Genomic DNA, 22,694 nt, shown 5'->3' with positions numbered 1-22,694 from the left:
ACTAAGACCCCCAGCATGGCTGGTTGCTAGGCTTAGGGGCTTACAATTGCTGTAGGCCTCCGGCCTGCAAGTCTGCTGACAGCTCTGTCAGGGTTGCAGCTGAGTGGGGCTGGCCTCAGGCATGGGAGCACCCAATTGTTTCAGGCTTTGGATGATGGGGCCGATCCTCTATGTGCCTATTTGAGAAGCACAAGTCTGCTGCAGCTGACAGGCCCCACTGCCTGCAGGGCCACACACCCAGTCAACACTGTTCTGCCCCGTTCTTGCACCCTGACCAACTGAAGCAGACTCAGTTGCTCCACTGCAGAAGCCCGGCACTCTGCACCAATGCAGTCCTGCCCCTTGTGCACACCCTGCTCCACAGAGGCAGACCCAATAACCCAGTTGTGGGGATTCCAGGCACCCCCTCTATGCTGGCTCACAAGTTGCCCAAGGGCTTGCTGTTGGGTGGGGTCACTCCCTCAGGTGGGCTGCCTGCCCTGGAGCTCGATTAAATCAGTGCTCTTGTTGGTGGGGCAGACTACTGTGCTAACAGGCCAGGGGAAGAACTCCAGTGGCATCTGCCAGCATCTGTGTCAGCATGCCTGTACTAGGTCACAGTAATGCCTGCTGCCAATGTCTCAGTCCCTGGAGAGGTCTCACCTCCCACCAAGATTCTCCAAGAGCCTATCAGGGTAGTCTCTTTTCACCAAAGGACTGTGCACCTATCTTTCTGGTGATTTCAGTTTGTTTTCTGAAATGGGTGAATTTGTGTGTTTTCCCTTTACGAGCAGGCTGTTTTTCCCTTACGTGTGATAGCTTTTCTTGGGTTATTTCCCATTGTAGTTAACAGCCAGCAAAGCCAGGTATTGTGGCACTTGTCTCAGTTGTTCTGAGTCCAAAAGTTGCTTATTGTGGTAACGCTCCCCCGGTCAGATTCCCCCCTCCTCCTGGGAAGGCTTTGTACCTTAATGTTGCTCCCAGCCAGCTGTGAAGCGTTGCGGCTAGAAGATGGCTTTTTTCTCTCCACAAAAAAATTTCTGCCTCTTCCACCTCAATCAGAACTGTCCTTTTTGGTAGGGGTTGTTTTTAGTTCTCTCTTAGGGGGTAATTGTTTCAAGAGTAGTTGTAAATTCCTTGTGTCCATTGGAGGAGGTGAGTTCAGAGTCTGCCAACGCCGCCATCTTGACACTGTCCTCCTATAATTTTGTTGTTTTGTGATGTGTTTATCTGACTTTCATATTCTGATAATGCTGACCTCAGAGAATGAATTAGAATTCACCAGTGAAGCCATCTGTTCCTGGACTTTTTTTTGTTAGGAGATTTCTGATTACTGATTCAATGTTTTTACTTATAGATTTGTTAAAAATTTCTATTTCTTCCTGAGGCAGTCTAGGTAATTTGAGTGTGTCTTGGAACTTGTCCACACACACACGCACACACACACAATATTAGAACTATTAAAGAAGTGCAACAAGGTTGCAGAATACAAGATCAATATATAAAAATAAATTGTATTTCTATACAATCAGAAAATTAAAGCAATCCCATTTACAGTAGTATCTAAAATATTAAATTACTTGGGCATAAATTTAACAAAAGAAGAGCAGGACTTGTACATTGAAAATTACAAAACATCATTGGAAGAAATTAAGGAAGACCTAAATAAATAGAAAGACATCCCATGTTCATAAATTGGAAGACTTATTATTAAGATCATAGCACTCACAAAATTGATCTACAGAATCAGTGCAATCTCTAGCAAAATCACAGCTGACCATTTTGCACAAATTGATAAGGTGACCCTGAAATCCACATAAAAAGGACCAGAATAGAAAATGAAATATTGAAAAAGACTTAAAATTTTTAATTTCAAAAGTTATTACAAAACTATAGTAATCAAAGCAGTGTGGTGTTGGCATAAAGATAGACATGTAGATCAATTGAATAGAACTGAGAGTCCAGAAGTAAACTTATACATTTATAGTTAATTGATATTTTACAAGGATGCCAAAACAATTCAATGGGGAAATAGTCTTTTGAAAAAATGATGCTGGGACTACTGGATATCCACAAGCAAAAGAATGAAGTTGGAGTCATATATCACATCATGTTCAAAATTAAGACTTAAAAATATAAAATCTCTTAGAAGAAAGCATAGGTGTAAATCTGAGATTAGGCAACAGTTTCTGAGATAAGACACCAAAAAAACACAAGCAACCAAAGAAAACATAGGTGAATTAGACTTCACAAAATTAAATATGTTTGTGCTTCAAGGGACACTACCAAGAAAGTACCAAGACAACCCAAAGAATCGGAGAAAAATACTTGCACATATAGTATTCAGAGTATATAATGAATTCTTGTAACTCAAAAATGTAAATATAAAAAAACCCAATTTGAAAAAAGGCAAAATAATTCAATAAACATTTCTCCAAAGAACATATATACAAAGGGTCAATAAACACATGAAAAGACATTTAACATCATTAATCATTAGGGAAATGCAAATCAAACCACAGTGAATGCAACTTCACACCCACAGGGTTGGTTATAATCAACAAGACAGATAAGGGTTGGTGAAGATGTGGAGAAATTGGAATTCTCACTCATTGCTGTCGGTAATGTAAAATGATACACTCGCTTTGGAAAATAGTTTGGTGGTTCCTCAAAAAGTTAAACAGAGTTACCATATGACCCAGCAATTCCACTCCTATGTGTATGCTGAAAAGAATTGAAAACATGACCACAGAAAATCTTTTACATGAATATTCATAGCAGCAATATTCATAACAGCCAAAAAAGTGGAAATAACCCAAATGTCCATCAACTGATGAATTCATAAAGAAAATGTGACATATCCATACAATGAAATATTATTCAGCCCTAGAAAGGAATGAAGTGCTGACACATGCTACCACATGATGAACCTTGTGTGGGAGATCAAAATTGGCCACACTGAAATATATCTCTTTACCTTGATTATTTTCTCTGACAGACATTTGACCTCCCCCAAACTGCCTAAAGAATTTAACATAGAAGACCTGTTCCAGGAAGGAGTTACTATCATATGATGGCTGTAATAGAACGTAAAAGAGATGTTGCAATAGGAAAGGCACCAACAAGCCCATCTTATCAAAAATTCTGTCTCTCCCAGGCCACATACTCTAGGTGGCCCTGCAAAGAGTCGCCAGACAAACATTTACATTTATACGGGAAATCTCCATTTGTAAAAGTATCTCCCTCTCTGTATTGGGAAGCGGGGGTGGCCTTATCTCTGGAAACTCTTTTTAGTATGGAAGGAGAGGACTTAAATCTACATATCCTTGATTACTGTGATTTCTGTCTCCCTTCTGTCTTCCCCCCCACCCCCAACATCCTCCTTTGTCTTTAGCTGAAGATAGTAATTAGGATGAGAATCTCTGCCATTTTGTTGAGAAAATCAGTTTCCCTGGTTTCTCCCATGTATACATGTTATTAAACTTGGTATTATTTTCTCCTGCTAATCTGTCTTTTAATTATCTGGCCAGCCATAAGAACCTTAAGGGAAAGTGCGGAGGGGGATTCTCCCTCTTCCCTGACACTTGAAAACGTGCTAAATGTAAGAATACAGTCACAAAAAGCCACATATTGTATGATTTCAGTTATATGAGATGTCTAGAATAGACAAATCTATAGAGACAGAAAGTAAATTGTGATTTTTTTAGGGAGGGTGAATGGGGAATGACTGCTAATAGGTGTGGGGTTTCTTTTTGAGACGATGGAAATATTCTGGAATTAGATAGCAGTGATGGTTGCACAAATTTGTGAATATACTAAAAACCAATTAATTGTCTACTTTAAAAGTTAAATTTTATGATATGTGAATTATATCTCATAGTTTTTATTTAAAAAAACGGAAGTGGAGGAGAAAGTGACCTGCAGAACTTTTTCTGTTTCTAGAGAAGTCGTTTTCTGGCTCCCGTGCTTTCTTCAAACAACTGCTACTCTAAATAGATTCAGCAGCTGGAGGAACAGTTTGCTCTACCTATCTTTTGTGTGAAAATCTCTATCTCCTATGTTTTGGTGTCTGAGTTGGAGTAGGGCTATAGACCTACTTGAGTTTTATTCACAAGCCTCCCTAATTATTTGTAAGCCTCTTGAGTGTAATTTCTCCCACGATCATCTGGGCTCTATTTGACTGTGTGGAATAAATCAGATAGAGCTTTATATTATGTCACCTTGGACATGTCAGTTCACCTTTTTTAAACCTTTATTTCCTTTACAATATCTACTTCTCAGGGTTGTAAAGACTAAATTAGATAATGTATTTTGAGTACCTAGCACTCTGCTGGCCAGATGTAGGCCTCAATTAATGTTAGCTTCCTCTCTACTTCTTTCCCTCTGGTAAAAAGCACATTCCTTACAGGTCGGTGGTCACTCAGCTCTGTCTTGGCTTCCTGCCCAGCTATAAATTGCCTCTAGAAATAAACCATGGTGAGGTGTTTATTTTTCTTTTTATCTGTGTGTCCCTTGCTGTGCCTCTTCTAGTACCTGGCACACTGTAGGTGCTCAGTGAGTTTGGATTGCCCATGAGGCAACAGAAATCTTGCACATGGATTTCCCAGCATGGTGCTGAGAGGATTGCAGAGTGTCAGCATTAGTCTGGGACAAAGGAGCATTGTTAGTGCTCCTTTGGAGGCTGTGTGACTTCCAGTTGTACTGAGAGGCAGAGAGATTAATTAAATTTCATACTTGAGGAGAGTGATGGCTGAGTCTTCCATCCCCCATAAAGCTTTTCAGCTCTTGCTTTCCGGCTAAACCTTCCAGGATTTTTTCCTCATCTTTAAATATGCAGTAATGAAATTCTTAAACGATACCAGAGAACTCATCATTCACAGAGGCAGTCCTGAGTTCCTATTACCTTGGAAATGTTTTACTTATTATTAGGCTGTCTAAATGCATTGTAGATTAACCTTTTAAAGGCATATATTTAGTTCACTACTGTTTTTCTTATTCCTCCTTTAAAAAAAAATGAATGAATAGTTAGTGTATGTCAGTAATATTGGGGAGAAGAAAAATTACCAGCATACAGGCCCATTTTAGGTGTCATTCTTTGAGCTGCAGCTCCCAGAGCCTTCAGATGTACCAGTAGGAACTGCCCTTTGTGTAGGTAGAATGGTTCAGGGTATATTTTAGGAAGTTGAAACTGCTGAGACCAATGTAAAAGCAAATTCTCTCTTGCTTTTATTTTTCTTCCCAGGAGCTAGAGAGATTGGTCACATGAAACCTGATGCTGCATCCTTCATTCTCAGTTCTGAGCAGACTGAATTAAAACTAGACATCTTAATCTGTGCCTTCTCTCCCATGTCTAGGAGCGGAAAAAGAAATTTGAAAAGGATGGCGAGAGGTTTTATTCCTTGCTGGATCGGCATCTACATCTGTCTTCCAAAAAGAAAGAATCTCAGTTACAAGAGGTATGTTCAAAAAGCCTGTCCCCGCCTTCCATTGCCAGCTATGCCTTGATAACAGTAGCAGCTTCCTATTGCAAGGCTTTCCTCATACCCTGCTGAGGCAGGAACCATGTATGATAGTAGTGATTGCAGGTTAAACCCTGGCCTGGGACTCAAGAGCCCTGAGTTCTCAAGCCAGCTCCTCCACTCACTCATGGTGTGATTTTCAATAAGATATTTCCTTTTGGCCTCAGTTCCCCTATCTGTTGAGGGAGGAGTGGTACTCAGTGATCTCTAGAGTCCCTCTCAGTTCTAAGTTTCTGGTTCCAGATTCTACACAAGGATAGAGTTAAACTAGTGTTGTGAGGATAAAGTTAAACCAGTGTTGTATTTGATAGATCAGGAACAGATCTTCTACTTTTTTCCCCTGAGGTATTCCAGCATTAGCTTTTTTTTTTTTTGGTCCTGCACTGGGACTACAGCTTACATGGGACTTGCAGTGACTTCAGGTCAAATAAGCCACGATTTGGTGAATGCCTACTAAGTACCAGGCACTATGCTGGGTGCAACAGGACTACAGAGACAATAAGACATGCTTCTGTCCCTCCTGCAGTTTACAGTTGGGATGCTAAAATAAGAATACATGTGACTCTTATACAAGTAGAATTTTTCACATACTTTAATGTGTATGTGTATGTGGTGTCCTTATAGGTGTGGGAAAGTGTTTGGAGAATAAAAAGTTACATTTGGGTATGGAGAATTGGCTTTGTGGAATAATGTTGCCCTTCCAAGTTGAGGTGGTCATTCAATAGTAGGTAAACTTTTTGACAGATAGAAATGGAGAAATGAACCTTTTAAGTGAAGGGCAATGGTTCCACGGATGAAAAACATAGAGTATGTTTGGTAAAAGATTTGACCAGAATTTGCATTACTGTTGGAGGGTAATGAAAGACAAGATAGGATCAGGCAAGTTGAGGCCATATTGTGGAGTAATAGGCTCAGGAGTTTGTATTGAATTCTGGGAGAATCATTGAAGGCCTTTTGTTGTACAAGCAATCTGAGTAGAATTCTATTTTAGGAATCTTAAAGTGGCTGAGGTTATAGGATGAATTCGATCAGGGAGAGACTGGAAGCCAGAAAGCGAGTTTAGGAAACTATTGCAATGATCTAGGGGAGAGGGTCTGAGTCAGAAGAGTGGCACTGGGGAAGGGAAGGAAGGAAGTAATTGATTAAGACTATTTTAAACGTAAGAATGAATCTGTGTGTTGGATAAAAGATCCAGTGAATATGGAGATATTGAAGATCCAAGTATGAAAAGAGATACCTGATTGAATAAGGTCATAGACATGAGCTAAGAATGTTGTGTGAAATCATCTTGTCCAAGGTCACACAGATTGTGGCGAAGCTGAAGCTCATCTCCTGACACCTGATTTAGTGAGTATCCGTCACATCATGTGAGGTGTTTAAAGGTGATGAGTGGTGGATGGAGTTAGTGTGGAAAAGGTGAAGGACTACTTCTCTTCCAGAAACTGAAATGAAGTACTAGTCTGGGGTCTTCTGCCATTTTCATTTTGCACACTTTTGTTTTCTTCCTTTTCCATCTATTCTGTGCCAGGGTTCCTATGCAGAAAAGAGTTAACATAACAGGCCTGAGACTACTGTGCTTAGAAATGTCTGCTTACAGGATTAGCTTTAGGCTGGTGTCTGGGAACTTGGCTGGTAAAAAGTCCCTACACTGATATAAAAGTTTCCCTAAATGGTAAGAATGACTCACTGTGCCTAAAATGCCTGTACAAACAATGTGGTTTATGCTTAACACCTTATTTTCTTTTGGGAGTCTGGAGTTTTAGTACATGCTCAGCAGAGGGTGCCTATGTACAGCCCCCAGTAAAAACTTAGGACGCTCAGTCTCTAATGATGTTCAACATCAACATCATTCCCTGGTAGAAAACATTTCATGTATGTTGTCATAACTTTTTGTTGGAGGAATCAAGTGTGTCCTCTATAACTGCACTAAGAGAGAACTCTGGGAAGCTTGAACCTAGTTTCCTCTGGACTTCACCCCATGTATCTTTTCCCTTTACCGATTTTGCTTTGTATTCTTCTACTCAAATAAATCTTGGCCATGAGTATGACTATATGCTGACTCCTGTGAGTCCTCCTAGATAATTAACAAACCTGGGGGTTTGGAACCTTGGTCACAATCCAAACTTTTCTCTTTTGGAGGCTTTTGCAGTGAAAGCTTCTGGAGCATCCTAGCAGTTTGATACTGTATGGAGATGTCCCAGGTGACTTTCCTAATGAGCAAGGATGCAGCCTTTGTATCTGTTCAATGAAAAATAAGCAGGAGGACCTTGGTTCAGTCACTGTTTTTAATATTGAGACTTTATTTTTTGGAGCAGTTTTAGGTTTATAGAAAAATTGAATGGTAAATACAGAGAGTTCCCATATATACCTAATCCCCTGCATATAGTTTCCTCTATTATTAGCATTTGCATTAGTGAGGTGCATTTGATAAGCCAATGTGTTGTACATTCTATGGGTTATGGCAAATGTATAATGACATGGATCTAACATTATGCTATCATACAGAGTAGTTTCACTGGCCTAAATAATCCTGGGGCACTACTTATTCATCCCCTCCTTTCCACACCCCCAAAAACCCTTGCAACTAGTGACCTCTTAACGGTCTCCATATTTTTACCTTTTCCAGAATGTCATATAGTTGGAATTACACAGTATATAGCCATTTCAGATTGGCTTCTTTCACTTAGCAATATGCATTTAAGGTTCCTCTGTGTCTTTTCATGGTTTGATAGCTCACTTCTTTTTAGCACTGAATAATATTCCGTTGTGTGAATATACCACAGTTTGTTTATCCACTCACCTATTGAAGGACATCTTGGCTTCCTCCAAATTTTGTCAATTATTAATAAAGCTGCTATAAACATTTGTGTCTAGATTTTTGTGTACATAACTTTTGAAATCATTTGAGTAAATACCAAAGAGCACAATTGCTGGATTGCATGGTGACAGTATATTTAGTTTTGTAAGAAACTGCCAAATTATCTTTCAAAATGGCTGTACTGTTTTTTATTCCTATCATCAATGAATGAGAGTTCCTGTTGCTCCTCATCCTTGTCAGCATTTGATGTTATCCATGTTTTGGATTTTAGCCATTCTAATAAGTGTGTAGTGATGTCTCATTGCTGTTGTAATTTGCATTCCTCTAATGACATATGATGTTTAACATTTTCTGATATTTTTATTATTTGCCATCTGTAGATCTTCTTTGGTGAGGTGTCTGTTCAAATCTTTTACTCATTTTTTAATTGGGTTGTTTGTTTTCCTATTGTTATGCTTTAAGTGTTGCTTGTATATTTTAGATACCAGTCCTTTATCAGGTATCAGTTTTACAAAGATTTTCTCCCACTCTATGGCTTGTCTTTTCATTATTTTAACAGAGTTTTTTACAGAGCAGAAGTTTATAATTTTAATGAAATCCAACTTATCAATTTTTTCTTTCATGTACCATACTTTTGATGTTATATCTAAAAAAGTCATTGCTAAATTTTCTCTTATGTTATCTTCTAGGAGTTTTATAGTTTTGAGCTTTACATTTAGGTATATGATCCATTTTGAGTTAATTGTGAAAGATGTAAGCAGGTCTGTCTATATTTTTTTTTTACATGAAGATGTACAGTTGTTCCAACACCATTCATTGAAAAGACTATCTTTTGTTCCATTGTATTGCCTTTGCTTCTTTGTCAAAGATCAATTGACTATATTTATGTGGATCTATTTCAGGCTCTCTATTCTGTTCCATTGATCTATTTGCCTATTCATTCACCAGTACCAAACTGTTTTGATTACTATAGCTTTATAGTAATTTCAAAATCAGATAATGTCAATACTTCAATTTGTTCTTCTCACCTAATATTGTGTTGGCTATTCTGGATTTTTTTTTTTACCTCTCCATACAAACTTTAGAATCACTCTGTTGATATCCAGAAAATAGCTTGCAGGGATTTTGGATTAGGTTCCATCCAATCTATAGGTTAATTTGTGGAGTACTGACATCTTGATAATACTGTCTTCCTATCCATATACATGGAATATCTCTCCATATATTTAGATCTTTGATTTATTTCAGTAGAGTTTTATGATTTGCATCATATGGATCTTACACATATTTTGTTTGATTTATACCTAAGTATTTCAATTTTTTTATTCTAATGTAAATGGTGTTGTTTTTACTTTTAAATTCCAATTGTTCAGTGTTAGCATATAAGAAAACAATTGACCTTTGTTTGTTAACCTTGTATCCTGCAATTGTGCTATGTTGCTTATTATTTCCAGGAGATTTATGTTGATTCTTTGGAAATTTTCTACATACAAAATAATGTCATGTGCAAAAAAAGACAGTTTTATTTCTTCCTTCCAATTGTATATACGCTTTGTTTCCTTTTCTTGTCTTATTGCATTAGCTTGGAATTCTAATGATTGAATAGGAGTTGTCCTGATCTTAGAGGGAAAGCATCGGGATTCTCACCATTAAGTATGATGCTAGCTGTAGGTTTTTTGCAGCTGTGTGTTATCAAGTTGAGGAAGTTCCCTTATATTCCTAGTTTACTGAGAGTTTTTTTTATCATGAATGGATAGATGTTAGGTTTTGTCAAATGCTTTTTCTATATCTGTTGGAATGATCCTATGATTTTTCTTCTTTAGCTTGTTTTTTTTTTTCAATTATTTTATTGAGGTCATAATGGTTTACAACATTTTGTAATTGCAGGTGCACATTATTATTTATCAGATTCTGTATAGACTGCTTCATGCTCACAACCATTAGTCTAATTTTTATTAGTCATCATACATATGTGCCCATTTACCCCTTTTGCCTACCCACCAACCTCCTTGCCCTCTGGTAATCACTAATCTGTTCTATGTATCCATGTGTATCTTCCACATATGAGTGAAATCATGCAGTGTTTGTCTTTCTCTGGTCTGTCTTATTTCGCTTAACATTATACCATCAAGGTGCATATATGTTGTTGCAAATGGGATCATTTTGTCTTTTTTTTTGGCTGAGTAGTATTCCATTGTGTATATATATATATATATATATATATATATATATATATATATATACACCACATCATCTTTATCCATTCGTCAGCTGAAGGGGACTTTGGTTGCTTCCATGTCTTGGCTATTGTGAATATTGCTGCAACGATCATATGGGTGCATGAATTTCTTTGAATTGTTGATTTCAAATTCTTTGGATAAATACCCAGTAGTGGGATAGCTGGATTGTATGCTATTTCTGTTTTTAATTTTTTAAGAAATCTCTACACTGCCTTCTATAATGGCTGCACCAGTTTGCATTCCCACCAGCAGTGTATGAGGGTTCCCTTTTCTCCACATCCTCTGCAACATTTATTGTTTTTTGTCTTGTTTTTTATAGCCATTCTGAGGGGTGTAAGGTGATATCTCATTGTAGTTTTGATTTGCATTTCCCTAATAATTAGTGATGTTGAACATCTTTTCGTGTGCCTGTTGACAATCTGTATATCTTCTTTGGAAAAATGTCTGTTCGTATCGTCTGCCCATTTTTTGATCAGATTGTTTTTTTTGTTGTTGTGATGTATGAGTTCTTTATATATTGGATATTAACCTGTTGTCAGATATATGATTTGAAAATATTTCTTTTGTTTCCCTTGCCTGAGTAGACATAGTATTCAAACGATGCTGTTAAGACCAATGTCAAAGAGTGTATTGCCTGTGTTTTCTTCTAGGAGTTTTATGGTTTCAGGTCTTACATTCAAGTCTTTAATCCATTTTAAGTTAATTTTCATGTATGGTATAAGATAATTATCTACTTTCATTCTTTTGCATGTGGCTATCCAGTTTTCCCAGCACCACTTATGGAAGAGTCTTCCCTTTCTCAATTGTATGTTCTTGGCTCCTTTGCCAAAGATTAGCTGTCCATAGATGTGTGGTTTTATTTCTGGGCTTTCAATTCTGTTCCATTGATCTGTGTGTCTGTTTTTGTGCCAGTACCAAGCTGTTTTGATTACTAGCTTTGTAGTATATTTTGAAGTTAGGGATTGTGATGCCTCCAGCTGTGTTCTTTTTTCTCAGGATTGCTTTGGCTATTCAGGGTCGTTTGTTGTTCCATATAAATTTTAGGGTTCTTTGTTCTATTTCCATGAAGAATGTCATTGGGATTCTGATTGGGATTGCATTGAATCTGTAGATTGCTTTAGGTAATATGGACATTTTAACTATGTTTATGCTTCCAATCCATGAACGTGGAATATCTTTCCAATTCTTTATGTCTTCTTCAGTTTTTTTCAATAATGGCTTATAGTTTTCTGTGTATAAATTTACTGTTTTTAAAATTTATTCCTAGATATTTTATTCTTTTTGTTGCAATTGTAAATGGGATTGAATTCTTGACTTCTCCTTCTACTAGTTTGTTGTTAGTGTATAGAAATGCAACTGATTTTGTATGTTTATTTTTGGATTACAACTTTGCTGTAGTTGTTGATTATTTATAATAATTTCCTGGTGGATTCTTGAGGGTTTTCTATATATTGAATCATGTCATCTGCAAACAGTGAGAGTTTTACTTCTTCCTTTCCATTTTGGATACATTTTATTTCTTTTTCTTGCCTAATTGCTCTGGCCAAATCCTCCAGTACTATGTTGAATAATAGCCATGAGAGTAGGCACCCTTGTCTTATTCCTGTTGTCAGAGGGATGGCGTTCAGTTTTTCCCTGTTGAGTATTATGTTGGCTGTGGTTTTGTCATATATGACCTTTATTATGTTGAGGTACTTTCCTTCTATACCCATTTTATTGAGTGTTTGTATCATAAATGGATGTTGGGTCTTGTCAATTACTTTCTCTGCGTCTATTGAGATGACCTTGTGGTTTTTATCTTCATTTTGTTAATGTGGTGTATCACATTGATTGATTTGCAGATGTTGAGCCATCCCTGTGTCCCTGGTATGAATCCCCTCGATCGTGATCCTTTTAATGTATTGCTGTATTCGGTTTGCCAATATTTTGTTGAGGATTTTTGCATCTATGTTCATCAGCCGTGTTGGCCTGTAATTTTCCTTCCTTGTGTTGTCCTTGTGTGGCTTTGGGATCATACTGATGTTGACCTCATAAAATGTGTTAGGAAGTGTTCCATCGTCTTCAATTTTTTGGAGTAGTTTGAGAAGGATAGGTATTAAATCTTCTTTGAATGTTTGATTGAATTCTCCAGAGAAGCCATCTGGTCCTGGACTTTTATTTTTTGGGAGGTTTTGATTACTGTTTCAATCTCTTTACTTATGACTAGTCTATTTAGATTCTCTATTTCTTCTTGATTCAGTTTTGGGAGGTTGTATGTGTCTAAGAATTTATCCATTTCATCTAGATTGCTGGATTTTTTGGCATATAGTTTTTCACGGTATTCTCTTTTAATCCTTTGTATTTCTGTGGTATACCTTTTAATTTCTCCTCTTTCATTTCTGATTTTATTATTTGAGCCTTCTCTCTTTTTTTGTTAGTGAGTCTGGCTAAGGTTTGTCAGTTTTGTTTATCTTCTCAAAGAACTGACTCTTAGTTTCATTGATCCTTTCTACTGTTTTTATGGTTTCAATTTCTTTTATTTCTGCTCTAACTTTTATTATTTCGCTCCTTTTGTTGACTTTGGGCTTTGTTTGTTCTTCTTTTTCTAGTTCTGTTAGGTATAGTTTACGATTGCTTATTTGAGACTTTTCTTGTTTGTTAAGATGGGCTTGTATTTCTGTGAATTTCCCTCTTAGGACTGCTTTTTCTGCATCCCATATGAGTTGGTATAGTGTATTTTCATTTTCATTTGTCTCCAGACAGTTTTTGATTTCTCCTTTAATTTCTTTAACGATCCATTGGTTGTTCAATAGCATGTTGTTTGCTCTCCACATATGTGTCACTTTCCCAGCTTTTTTCTTGTAGTTCATTTCTAGTTTCATAGCATTATGGTCGGAGAAGTATTATCAAGCATTGAGCATCATAGCTCGATGTCATTTCAGTCTTCTTAAATTTATTGAGGCCTAGCTTGTTTCCCAACTTGTGATCTATCTTTGAGAATGTTCTATGTACACTTGAGAAGAATGTATATTCTGCTGTTTTTGGATGGAGTCTTCTGTATATATCTATTAAGTCCATCTCGTCTAGTTTTTTGTTTAATTCCACTATTTCCTTGTTGACTTTCTGTCTGGATAATCTATCCATTGATGTAAGTGGGATGTTGAGGTCCCCTACTATTTTTGTGTTGCTGTTAATTTCTCCCTTCAGGTCTGTTAATAGTCACTTTACATACTTTGATGCACCTGTGTTAGGGGCATATCTATTCATAAATGTTATGTCCTGTTGGTGGAAAGTCCCTTTTATTATTATATATTGCCCCTCTTTGTCTCTCATTGTCATTTTTATCTTGAAGTCTGCTTTGTCTGATATAAGTATGGCAGTACCCACTTTCTTTTGTTTACCATTTGCTTGGAGTATCGTCTTCTATCCCTTCACTCTGAGCCTATGTTTGTCTTTAGAGCTGAGATGTGTTTCCTGGAGGCAGCATACTGTTGGGTCTTGTTTTTTAATCTATCAAGATACTCTGTGTCTTTTGATTGGAGAATTCAGTCCATTTAAATTTACAGTGATTATTGATATATGATGACTTAATACTGGCATTTTATCTCTTGTTTTCTGGTTGTGCTGTATTTCCCTTATTTCTCTTCCCTTTTATTTCTGACTGCCTTTTCAGTTTGGTGTTTTTCTATTGTGATTTTCTCAGTTTTCTCTTGATTTATTAATTGTGGATCTGCTCTGAATTTTTGTTTAGTGGTTACCATGAGATTTGTCTAAAAGATCTTGTAGATCATATAGCCCATTTTCTGAAAGCTTCTTATCTCTGTTAGCCTCTGTAGGTTCCGTCCCTTTCCTCATCCCCTTTTGAGTTATTGTTGTCACAAATTATTGTGTTATGTATTGTGAGTTTGTGACTAAATTGAAGTGTTTATAGTTATTTTTCTTCCTTCCTTCCCTTTATCTTTTGTGTTATAATTGTTTGCTAACCTGTTCTGATAGAGCTGCAGTTTTCTGATTTTGTCCATTTATCTCCTTGCTCAAAGCTTTGTAGACCTTCACCTTTTTGTTGCAGGTATGAGAGCTTCCTTCATCATTTCTTGTAAAGGATATCTAATGGTGATGAACTCCCTCAGGTTTCATTATCTGGGAAAGCTTTTATTTCTCCATCATATCTGAAGGATAGTTTTGCTGGATAGAGTATTCTTGGATGAAAGTTTTTGTCTTTTGTTATTTTGAATATATCACTCCATTCTCTCCTAGCCTGTAGGGTTTGTGGTGAAATCCACTGAAAGCCCGGTAGGGTTTTCTTTGTAAATTATTTTCTTCTGCCTTGCTGCCCTTAATATTTTTTCTTTGTCATTGACTTTTGCCAGTTTTACTATTATATGTATTGGAGAAGGTCTTTTTGCATTGATGTAATAGGAGTTCTGTTGGCTTCATGTACTTCTGAGTCCAGTTCTTTCTCCAACTTTGGGAATTTCTCAGCTGTTATTTCTTTGAACAAGCTCTCTGCTCCTTTCTCCCTCTCTTCTCCCTCTGGAATGCCTATAATGCTTATGTTACTTATCCTAATTTAGTCAGATATTTCTTGAAGAATTCCTTATTTTTTTAAAAAATCTTAGTTCTCTCTCCTTCTACACCTGAAGCATTTCTATATTTCTATTCTCTAAATCACTAATTCTGTCCTCCATAATGTCAACTCTATTTTTTAAGGATTCTAGATTATTTATCTCATTAACTGTGTTCTTTGTATCCAGAATTTCACTTTGGTTGTGTTTTTATAGTTTCAGTCTCTTTCGTGAAGTATTCCTTCTGATTCTCAATTTTAATACTGAGCTCATTGAACTGTCTTTCTGAGTTTTCTTGTAACTCGATGAGTGTCTTTATGACAGCTATTTTGAATTCTCTGTCATTTAGATTGTAAATTTCTGTGACGTCAGGGTTGGTTTCTAGAGAGTTGTCATTTTCCTTCTGCTCTAAATTGTTCCTGTAGTTTTTCATGATATTTGATGAACTAATCCTGTGCAGGTGCATTTGTGGTAGTATCAGGTCACAGATTACACCTGCTCCTGCTTGGGGTAAGCAAGAGCTGTGTTTTTAATCCCACCCCATCTGTTGAAAGTTGTTCAAGTACAATGGGTGCTCCTGCAGGCTGGGAAAGCATTTGCATGTGCATGCAGGGCTGCCGTCACCTCTTCTTACAGTTGCACCTAGGTGCATTCCTTCTGGGGGGACCCAGCAGCACAGTGGGCCCTCCCAGAGGGCGGGAATGTATTTGTGCACCTGTGCAGGGCTGTCACTTCCTCTTCTTACAGTCATGGTGCAGCGTGTTCCCACTGACAGGGCTGTGGTGGCATGGGGTGTTTTCCTGTGGACTAGGATAGCATTCACCCAGAGTCCTGGCTGACCCCTCCTCCTCTTAGAGTAGCACCTACCACTGTGAGAGGACCCGCGACCTGGCTCGCTGCTGCTGGGGATGGGTAGGGGGTTGCTCACATATTTCCACTGCTTACCAGGGACCCAGTCCATCCACCTGCAGATGTAAAGCTGCATGGGTCTCTCATGCATCCTGTTGTGCTGTGTGGGTGTCCTCTGTTGTTCAATGAGAGTCTGTTTAGTTGTGCTTCAGAGGTGAAGAGACAAAGGGAACAGCTCACTCCACCATGTTGCTGATGTCACTCTTCTTTAGCTTGTTGAAGTGATGATTACATCAATTGATTTTTGAATGTTGAAGCAGACTTGCATACCTGGAATTAATCCCACATGGTCCTGATGTATAATTTTTTTCATACCTTATTGGATTTGATTTGCTAATATTTTGTTGAGAATTTTTGCATTCATGTTAATGAGAGCTATTCGTCTGTTCTTTTACTGTAATTTCTTTGTCTCGTTTTAGTAGCATGATATTTATGGCCTCTGGGAATGAGTTTTCTGGAATAGTGTAGAAATTTGGTGTCATTTCTTCTTTAAAATGTCTAGTAGAATCAACCAGTCAACCCATCTGGGCCTAGTGCTTTCTCTTTTGCAAGGCTATTGATTATTGATTAAATTCCCTTAGTAGATATGTCTACTCAGATTGTCTATTTTACATTGTGTGACTTTTGGAAGATTGTGTCTTTCGGGGAACTGGTCCATTTCATCTAGGTTATCAAATTTGTGGACATAAAGTTGTTAATCACATTCCTCTCTTATTTTTTTTAATGTCCATGAGATCAGTAGTGATGTCCCCTGTTTCATTTCTGACAGTGTAAATTTATATCTTCTCTCTTTCTTTCTTAGTTAACCTGTCTGTAGTCTTAGCAGTTTTCCTGATCTTTTGAATGAACCAGCTTTTTATTTTTTTGATTTTTCTCTATTGATTTCCTGTTGTCAATTTCATTGGTTTCTTCTTTAATTTTTATTATTTATTTTCCTGTGCTTCCTTCGTGTATAATTTGCTGTTATTTTTCTAGTTTCTTAAGGTAGAAGCTTAAATTATTGATTTTAGATCTTTCCTCTATTCTAATATTTGTATTTAATGCTTTAAATATTCCTCTAAACACTGCCTTCACTGCATCCCACAAATATTAAGTTGTATTTTCATTTTCATTAGTTGAAAATATTTTTTAATTTTTCTTAGGAATTCCTATTTGACCCATGTGTCATTTAGAAATATGCTGTTTAATCTTGAACTATTTTGGTGTATTCCAACTATTTTTTTTGTTATTAATTTCTAGTGTAATTTAATTGTGGTCTGAGAGTATACTTTATATGATTCCTGTTCTTTTAAATTTGTTCAAATGTATTGTATGTCCCAGTATGTGATTGATCTTGGTTATTGTTCCATGTGAGCTTGAAAATAAGATGTATTCTGCTGTTGTTTGATAGCGTTCTATAGATGTTATTTAGATAGAGTTGACTGGTGGTGCTGTTCAGTTCAATTATGTCTTTATTGATTTTCTGCCTCCTGGATCGGTCAATTACTGACAGAGGAAGTCTCCAACTCTAATAGTGGATTCATCTATTTCTCTTTGTAGTTCTATCAGTTTTTGCCTGATGTGTTTTGATGTTCTGTCATACATAATAAGGGCTATTATATCTTCTTGGAGAATTGACCCATTTATCATTATGTTATGTCCCTCTTTTTTCCTAATAGCTTTCCTTCCTCTGAAGTCTCCCTTTTCTGAAATTAATATAGCTTATCTAGCTTTTGTTTTTGATTAAATGTTGGCATGGAATATCTTTCTCCATACCTCTACTTTTAATCTATCTATGTCTTTTATATTTAAAGTGATGTCTTGTACATAACATTTAGTTGGCTCTTATTTTTTATGCACTGTGACAGTCTCTGCCTTTTAATCGGTGTGTTTAGACCATTGACCTTTAAAGTGATTATTGATATAGTTGGATAAATATCTACCATATTTGTTATAGTTTTCCATTCATTACCTTTGTTCTTCGTTTTCTTTCTTTTTTTTTTTTGTTTGGCTTTCAGTCTTTTTTTTGCCATCTCTTTTTTTAATTGAAAATTATATATGATTCCATTTTCTGTCATCTCTTAGCATATCAATTATAATGTTTTTTTTTCTTTTTTAGTGGTTATCCTAGAGTTTGCAGTATGCATTTACAATTAATCCACGTCCACTTTCAAATAACACTATGCTGCTTTGTTGGTATTACAGGAACCTTATAACACAGTATTGTCAATTTCTCCCTTTAGTCCCTTAAAATATTATTGTCATTCATTTCACTTTTTATAATCTATAATCACCCAATACATTTTTGCAATTATTATTTTGAACAAACTCTTATCTTTAAGATCAGTTAAGAATAAGAAAAATATAAGATTTTATTTTACCTTCATCCATTCATTCACTAGTGGTCTTCTTTTCTCTATGTTGGTACATATTTCTGACCTATATCATTTTGCTTCTGTATGAAGAATTTCTTGAAACATTTCTTGTATTCTAACTCTAGGGGCAGAAGACTCCTTCAATTTTTGTTTGTTTGAGAAATTCTTTAATTTTCCTTCACTTTTGAACGATAATTTCACTGGACAGAGAATTCTAAGTTTGTGATTTTTTTCTTTCTACACCTTAAATATTTCACTCTACTCTCTTCCTTTTGCATGGTTTCATAAGAAATGTCTTATCCTTGCTCCTCTTCAGTTAAGGTGTTTTTGCTGTTCCTTATTTTACGATTTTTCTCTGTGTCTTTGACTTTCTGTAGTTTGAATTGATATGCCTACATGTAGATTTTTTTCCTATTTATCGTGCTGTTGTTCTCTGAGCTTTCTCAATCTGTAGTTTGGTATCTAATTTGGAAAATTTTCAGTGATCATTACTTTTTTTTTTAAATTTTTTGTTTATTGCAGTAGCATTGGTTTATAACATTGTATAAATTTCAGGTGTACATCATTATACTTCTATTTCTGCATAGATTACATCATGTTCACCACCCAAATACTAATTACAACCCCTCACCACACACATGTGCTGAATTATCCCTTTCGCCCTCCTCCCTCCCTGCTTCTCCTCTGGTAACCACGAATCCAATCTCTGTCTCTATGTGTCTGTTTATTGTTGTTATTATCTACTACTTAATGAAGGAAATCATACTGTATTTGACCTTCTCCCTGTGACTTATTTTACTTTGCATAATGCCCTCAGTGTCCATCCATGTTGTCACAAATGGCTGGATTTCATCGTTTCTTATGGCTGAGTAATATTCCATTGTGTATATATACCACATCTTCTTTATCCATTCACCCCTTGATGGGCACTTAGGTTGCTTCCAAGTCTTGGCTATTGTGAATAACGCTGCAATGAACACAGGGGTGCATGTATCTTTACGCATTGGTGTTTTCAAGTTCTTTGGATAAATACCCAGCAGTGGAATAGCTGGATCATATGGTGGTTCTATCCTTGATTTTTTGAGGAATCTCCATACTGTTTTCCATAGTGGCTGCACCAGTTTGCACTCCCACCAGCAGTGTATGAGAGTTCCCTTCTCTCCACATCCTCTCCAACACATGTTGTTTCCTGTCTTGTTAATTATAGCCATTCTGATGGGCGTGAGTTGATATCTCATTGTAGTTTTGATTTGCATTTCCCTGATAGTTAATGATTTTGAACATCTTTTCGTGTGTCTGTTGGCCATCTGTATATCTTCTTTGGAGAAATGTTTGTTCAGGTCTTTTGCCCATTTTTTAATGGGGTTGTTAGTTTTTTTGTTGTTGAGATACATGAGTTCTTTAAATATTTTGGAGATTAAGCCCTTATCAGATGTATGGTTTGCAAATATCTTCTCCCAATTGTTAGGTTGTCTTTTCGTTTTGTTGATGGTTTCCTTTGCTGTGCAGAAGCTTTTTAGTTTGATGTAGTCCCATTTGTTTGTTTTTTCTATTGTTTCTCTTGCCCGGTCAGACATGGTATTTGAAAAGATGTTGCTAAGACCGATGTCGAAAAGCATACTGCCTATGTTTTCTTGTAGAAGTTTCATAGTTTCAGGTCTTACATTCAAGTCTTTAATCCATTTGGAGTTAATTTTTGTGTATGGTGTAAGGTAAGGGCCTACTTTCATTTCTTTGCATGTGGCTATCCAGTTTTCCCAACACCATTTGTTGAGGAGACTTTCTTTCTCCATTGTATGTTCTTGGCTCCTTTGTCAAAGATTAGCTGTCCATGATGTGTGGGTTTATTTCTGGGCTTTTGATTCTGTTCCATTGATCTGTGTCTCTGTTTTTGTGCCAGAACCATGCTGTTTTGGTTACTATAGCTTTGTAGTATATTTTGAAATTAGGGAGTGTGATACCTCCGGCTTTGTTCTTTTTTCTCAGGATTCCTTTACCTATATGGGGTCTTTTGTTGTTCCATATAAATTTTAGTATTCTTTGTTCTATTTCTGTGAAAAATGTTGTTGGATCTTTGATAGGGATTGCATTGACTCTATAGATTGCTTTAGGATGTATGGACATCTGAACTATGTTAATTCTTCCAATCCAAGAGCACGGAATATCTTTCCATTTCTTTGTGTCTTCTTCAATTTCTTTCAGCAATGTTTTATAGTTTTCCGTGTACAGCTCTTTCAACTCTTTGGTTAAGTTTATTCCTATGTATTTTATCCTTTACTTGCAATGGTAAATGGAATGGTATTCTTAATTTTTCTTTTTGCTACTTTGTTGTTAGTGTATAGAGATGCAACATATTTTTGTATGTTGATTTTGTATCCTGCAACTTTACCATATTCGTTTATTACTTATAAAAGTTTTCTGGTGGATTCTTTAATGTTTTCTATATATAAAACATGTCATCTGCAAATAGTGACAGTTTCACGTCTTCCTTTCCAATTTGGATCCCTTTTATTTCTTTTTCTTGCCTTATTGCTCTGGCAAGGACGTCCAGTACTATGTTAAATAGGAGTGGTCACAGTGGGCATCCTTGTCTGGTTCCTGTTCTTAGAGGGATATCTTTCAGTTTTTCACCATAGAGGATGATATTAGCTGTGGGTTTGTCCTATATGGGCTTTATTATGTTGAGGTGCTTTCCTTCTATCCCCATTTTATTGAGAGTTTTTGTCATAAATGGATGCTGTATCTTGTCAAATGCTTTCTCTGCATCTATTGAGACGATCATGTTATTTTTCTTCTTCATTTTATTCATGTGGTATATCATGTTGATTGATTTGTGAATGTTAAACTATCCCTGCATACCTGGAATAATTCCCACTTGATCGTGGTGTATAATCTTTTTAACATATTGTTGTATGCGATTTGCTAGTATTTTGTTGAGGATTGTTGCATCAAAGTTCATCAGTGATATTGGCCTGTAATTTTCTTTTTTTGTGTTGTCCTGGTCTGGTTTTGGTATCATGCTTATGTCAGCTTCATAGAATGAGTTAGGGAGCTTCCCACCTCCTCAATTTTTTGGAAGAGTTTGAGAAGGATAGGTATTAAGTCTTCTTTGAATGTTTGGTAGAATTCACCAGGGAAGCCGTCTGGTCCTGGACTTTTCTTTTTGGGGAGGTTTTTTTGATTACTGTTTTGATCTCCTTTCTGGTGATTGGTCTATTCAAATTCTCTACTTCTTCTTGATCCAGTTTTGGAAGGTTGTATGATTCTAAGAATTTATCCATTTCTTTCAGATGTTGAATTGGTTGGCATATAGCTTTTCATAGTATTCTCCTATAATCTTTTGTATTTCTGAGGTGTCTATTGTAATTTATCCTCTTTCATTTCTGATTTTACTTATTTGTGCCTTCTCTCTTTTTTTTTTTTGGTGAGTCTAGCTAAAGTTTGTCAATTTTGTTTATCTTTTCAAAGAACCAGCTCTTGGTTCTACTAATTTTTTCCATTGTTTATTTGGCCTCTATTTCATTTACTTCTGCTCTGGTTTTTATTATTTCCCTTCTTCTACTGATGTTGGGCACTGTTTGTTCTTCTTTTTCCAGTTCGTTTAGGTGCATGGTTAGATTGTTTATTTGAGTTTTTTCTTGTTTGTTGAGATAGGCCTGTATTGCTATAAACTTCCCTCTTAGAAACACTTTTGCTGTATCCCATAAATTCTGGCATGTCATATTTTCCTTTTCATTTGTCTCCAGGTATTTTTTGATTTCTTCTTTGACTTCTTCATTGACCCAGTCGTTGTTCAGTACCATTTTGTTTAATCTCCATGTATTTGTGGCTTTTCTAATTTTCTACCTATGGTAGATTTCTAGTTTTATACCGTTGTGGTCAGAAAAGATGCTTGGTATTACTTCAATCTTCTTAAATTTATGGAGACTTGTTTTGTGGCCTAATATGTGATCAATCCTGGAGAATGTTCCATGTGCATTTGAAAAGAACGTGTATTCTTCGGTTTTTGGATGGATTGCTCTGTATATATCTACTAGGTCCATCTGTTCTAGTGTGTCATTTAAGGCCAATGTTTCCTTATTGATCTTCTGTCCGGATGATCTATCCATTGGTGTAAGTGGAGTGTTACAGTCCCCTACTAATATTGTGTTATTGTCCATTTCTGTTTTTATGTCTGTTAATAATGGCTTTATATATTTAGGTGCACCTACATTGGGTGCCTAGATAGTTACAAGTGTTATATCCTCTTGTTGGATTGTTCCCTTGACCATTATGTAATGCCCTTCTTTGCCTCCTTTTCCAGTTTTTGTTTTAAAGTTTATTTTGTCTGA

General features: G+C 36.4%; 1 protein-coding gene across 3 annotated transcripts in view; it reads left to right on the top strand.

The window, feature by feature from the left end:
* OPHN1 (oligophrenin 1) overlaps positions 1–22,694 on the top strand; it is a 578,007-nt gene that overhangs the window by 230,743 nt on the left and 324,570 nt on the right. For all 3 annotated transcript variants that reach the window (XM_058536058.1, XM_058536059.1, XM_058536057.1), the window contains one exon: positions 5,334–5,435. In XM_058536058.1, the coding sequence (XP_058392041.1) occupies positions 5,334–5,435 (102 nt within the window). The remainder of the gene's footprint in view (positions 1–5,333; positions 5,436–22,694) is intronic.

The sequence above is a fragment of the Diceros bicornis genome, chromosome X (assembly GCF_020826845.1).
Source record: "Diceros bicornis minor isolate mBicDic1 chromosome X, mDicBic1.mat.cur, whole genome shotgun sequence".
Lineage (NCBI taxonomy): Eukaryota > Metazoa > Chordata > Mammalia > Perissodactyla > Rhinocerotidae > Diceros > Diceros bicornis.
This window is presented reverse-complemented; position numbering and strand designations above follow the sequence as displayed.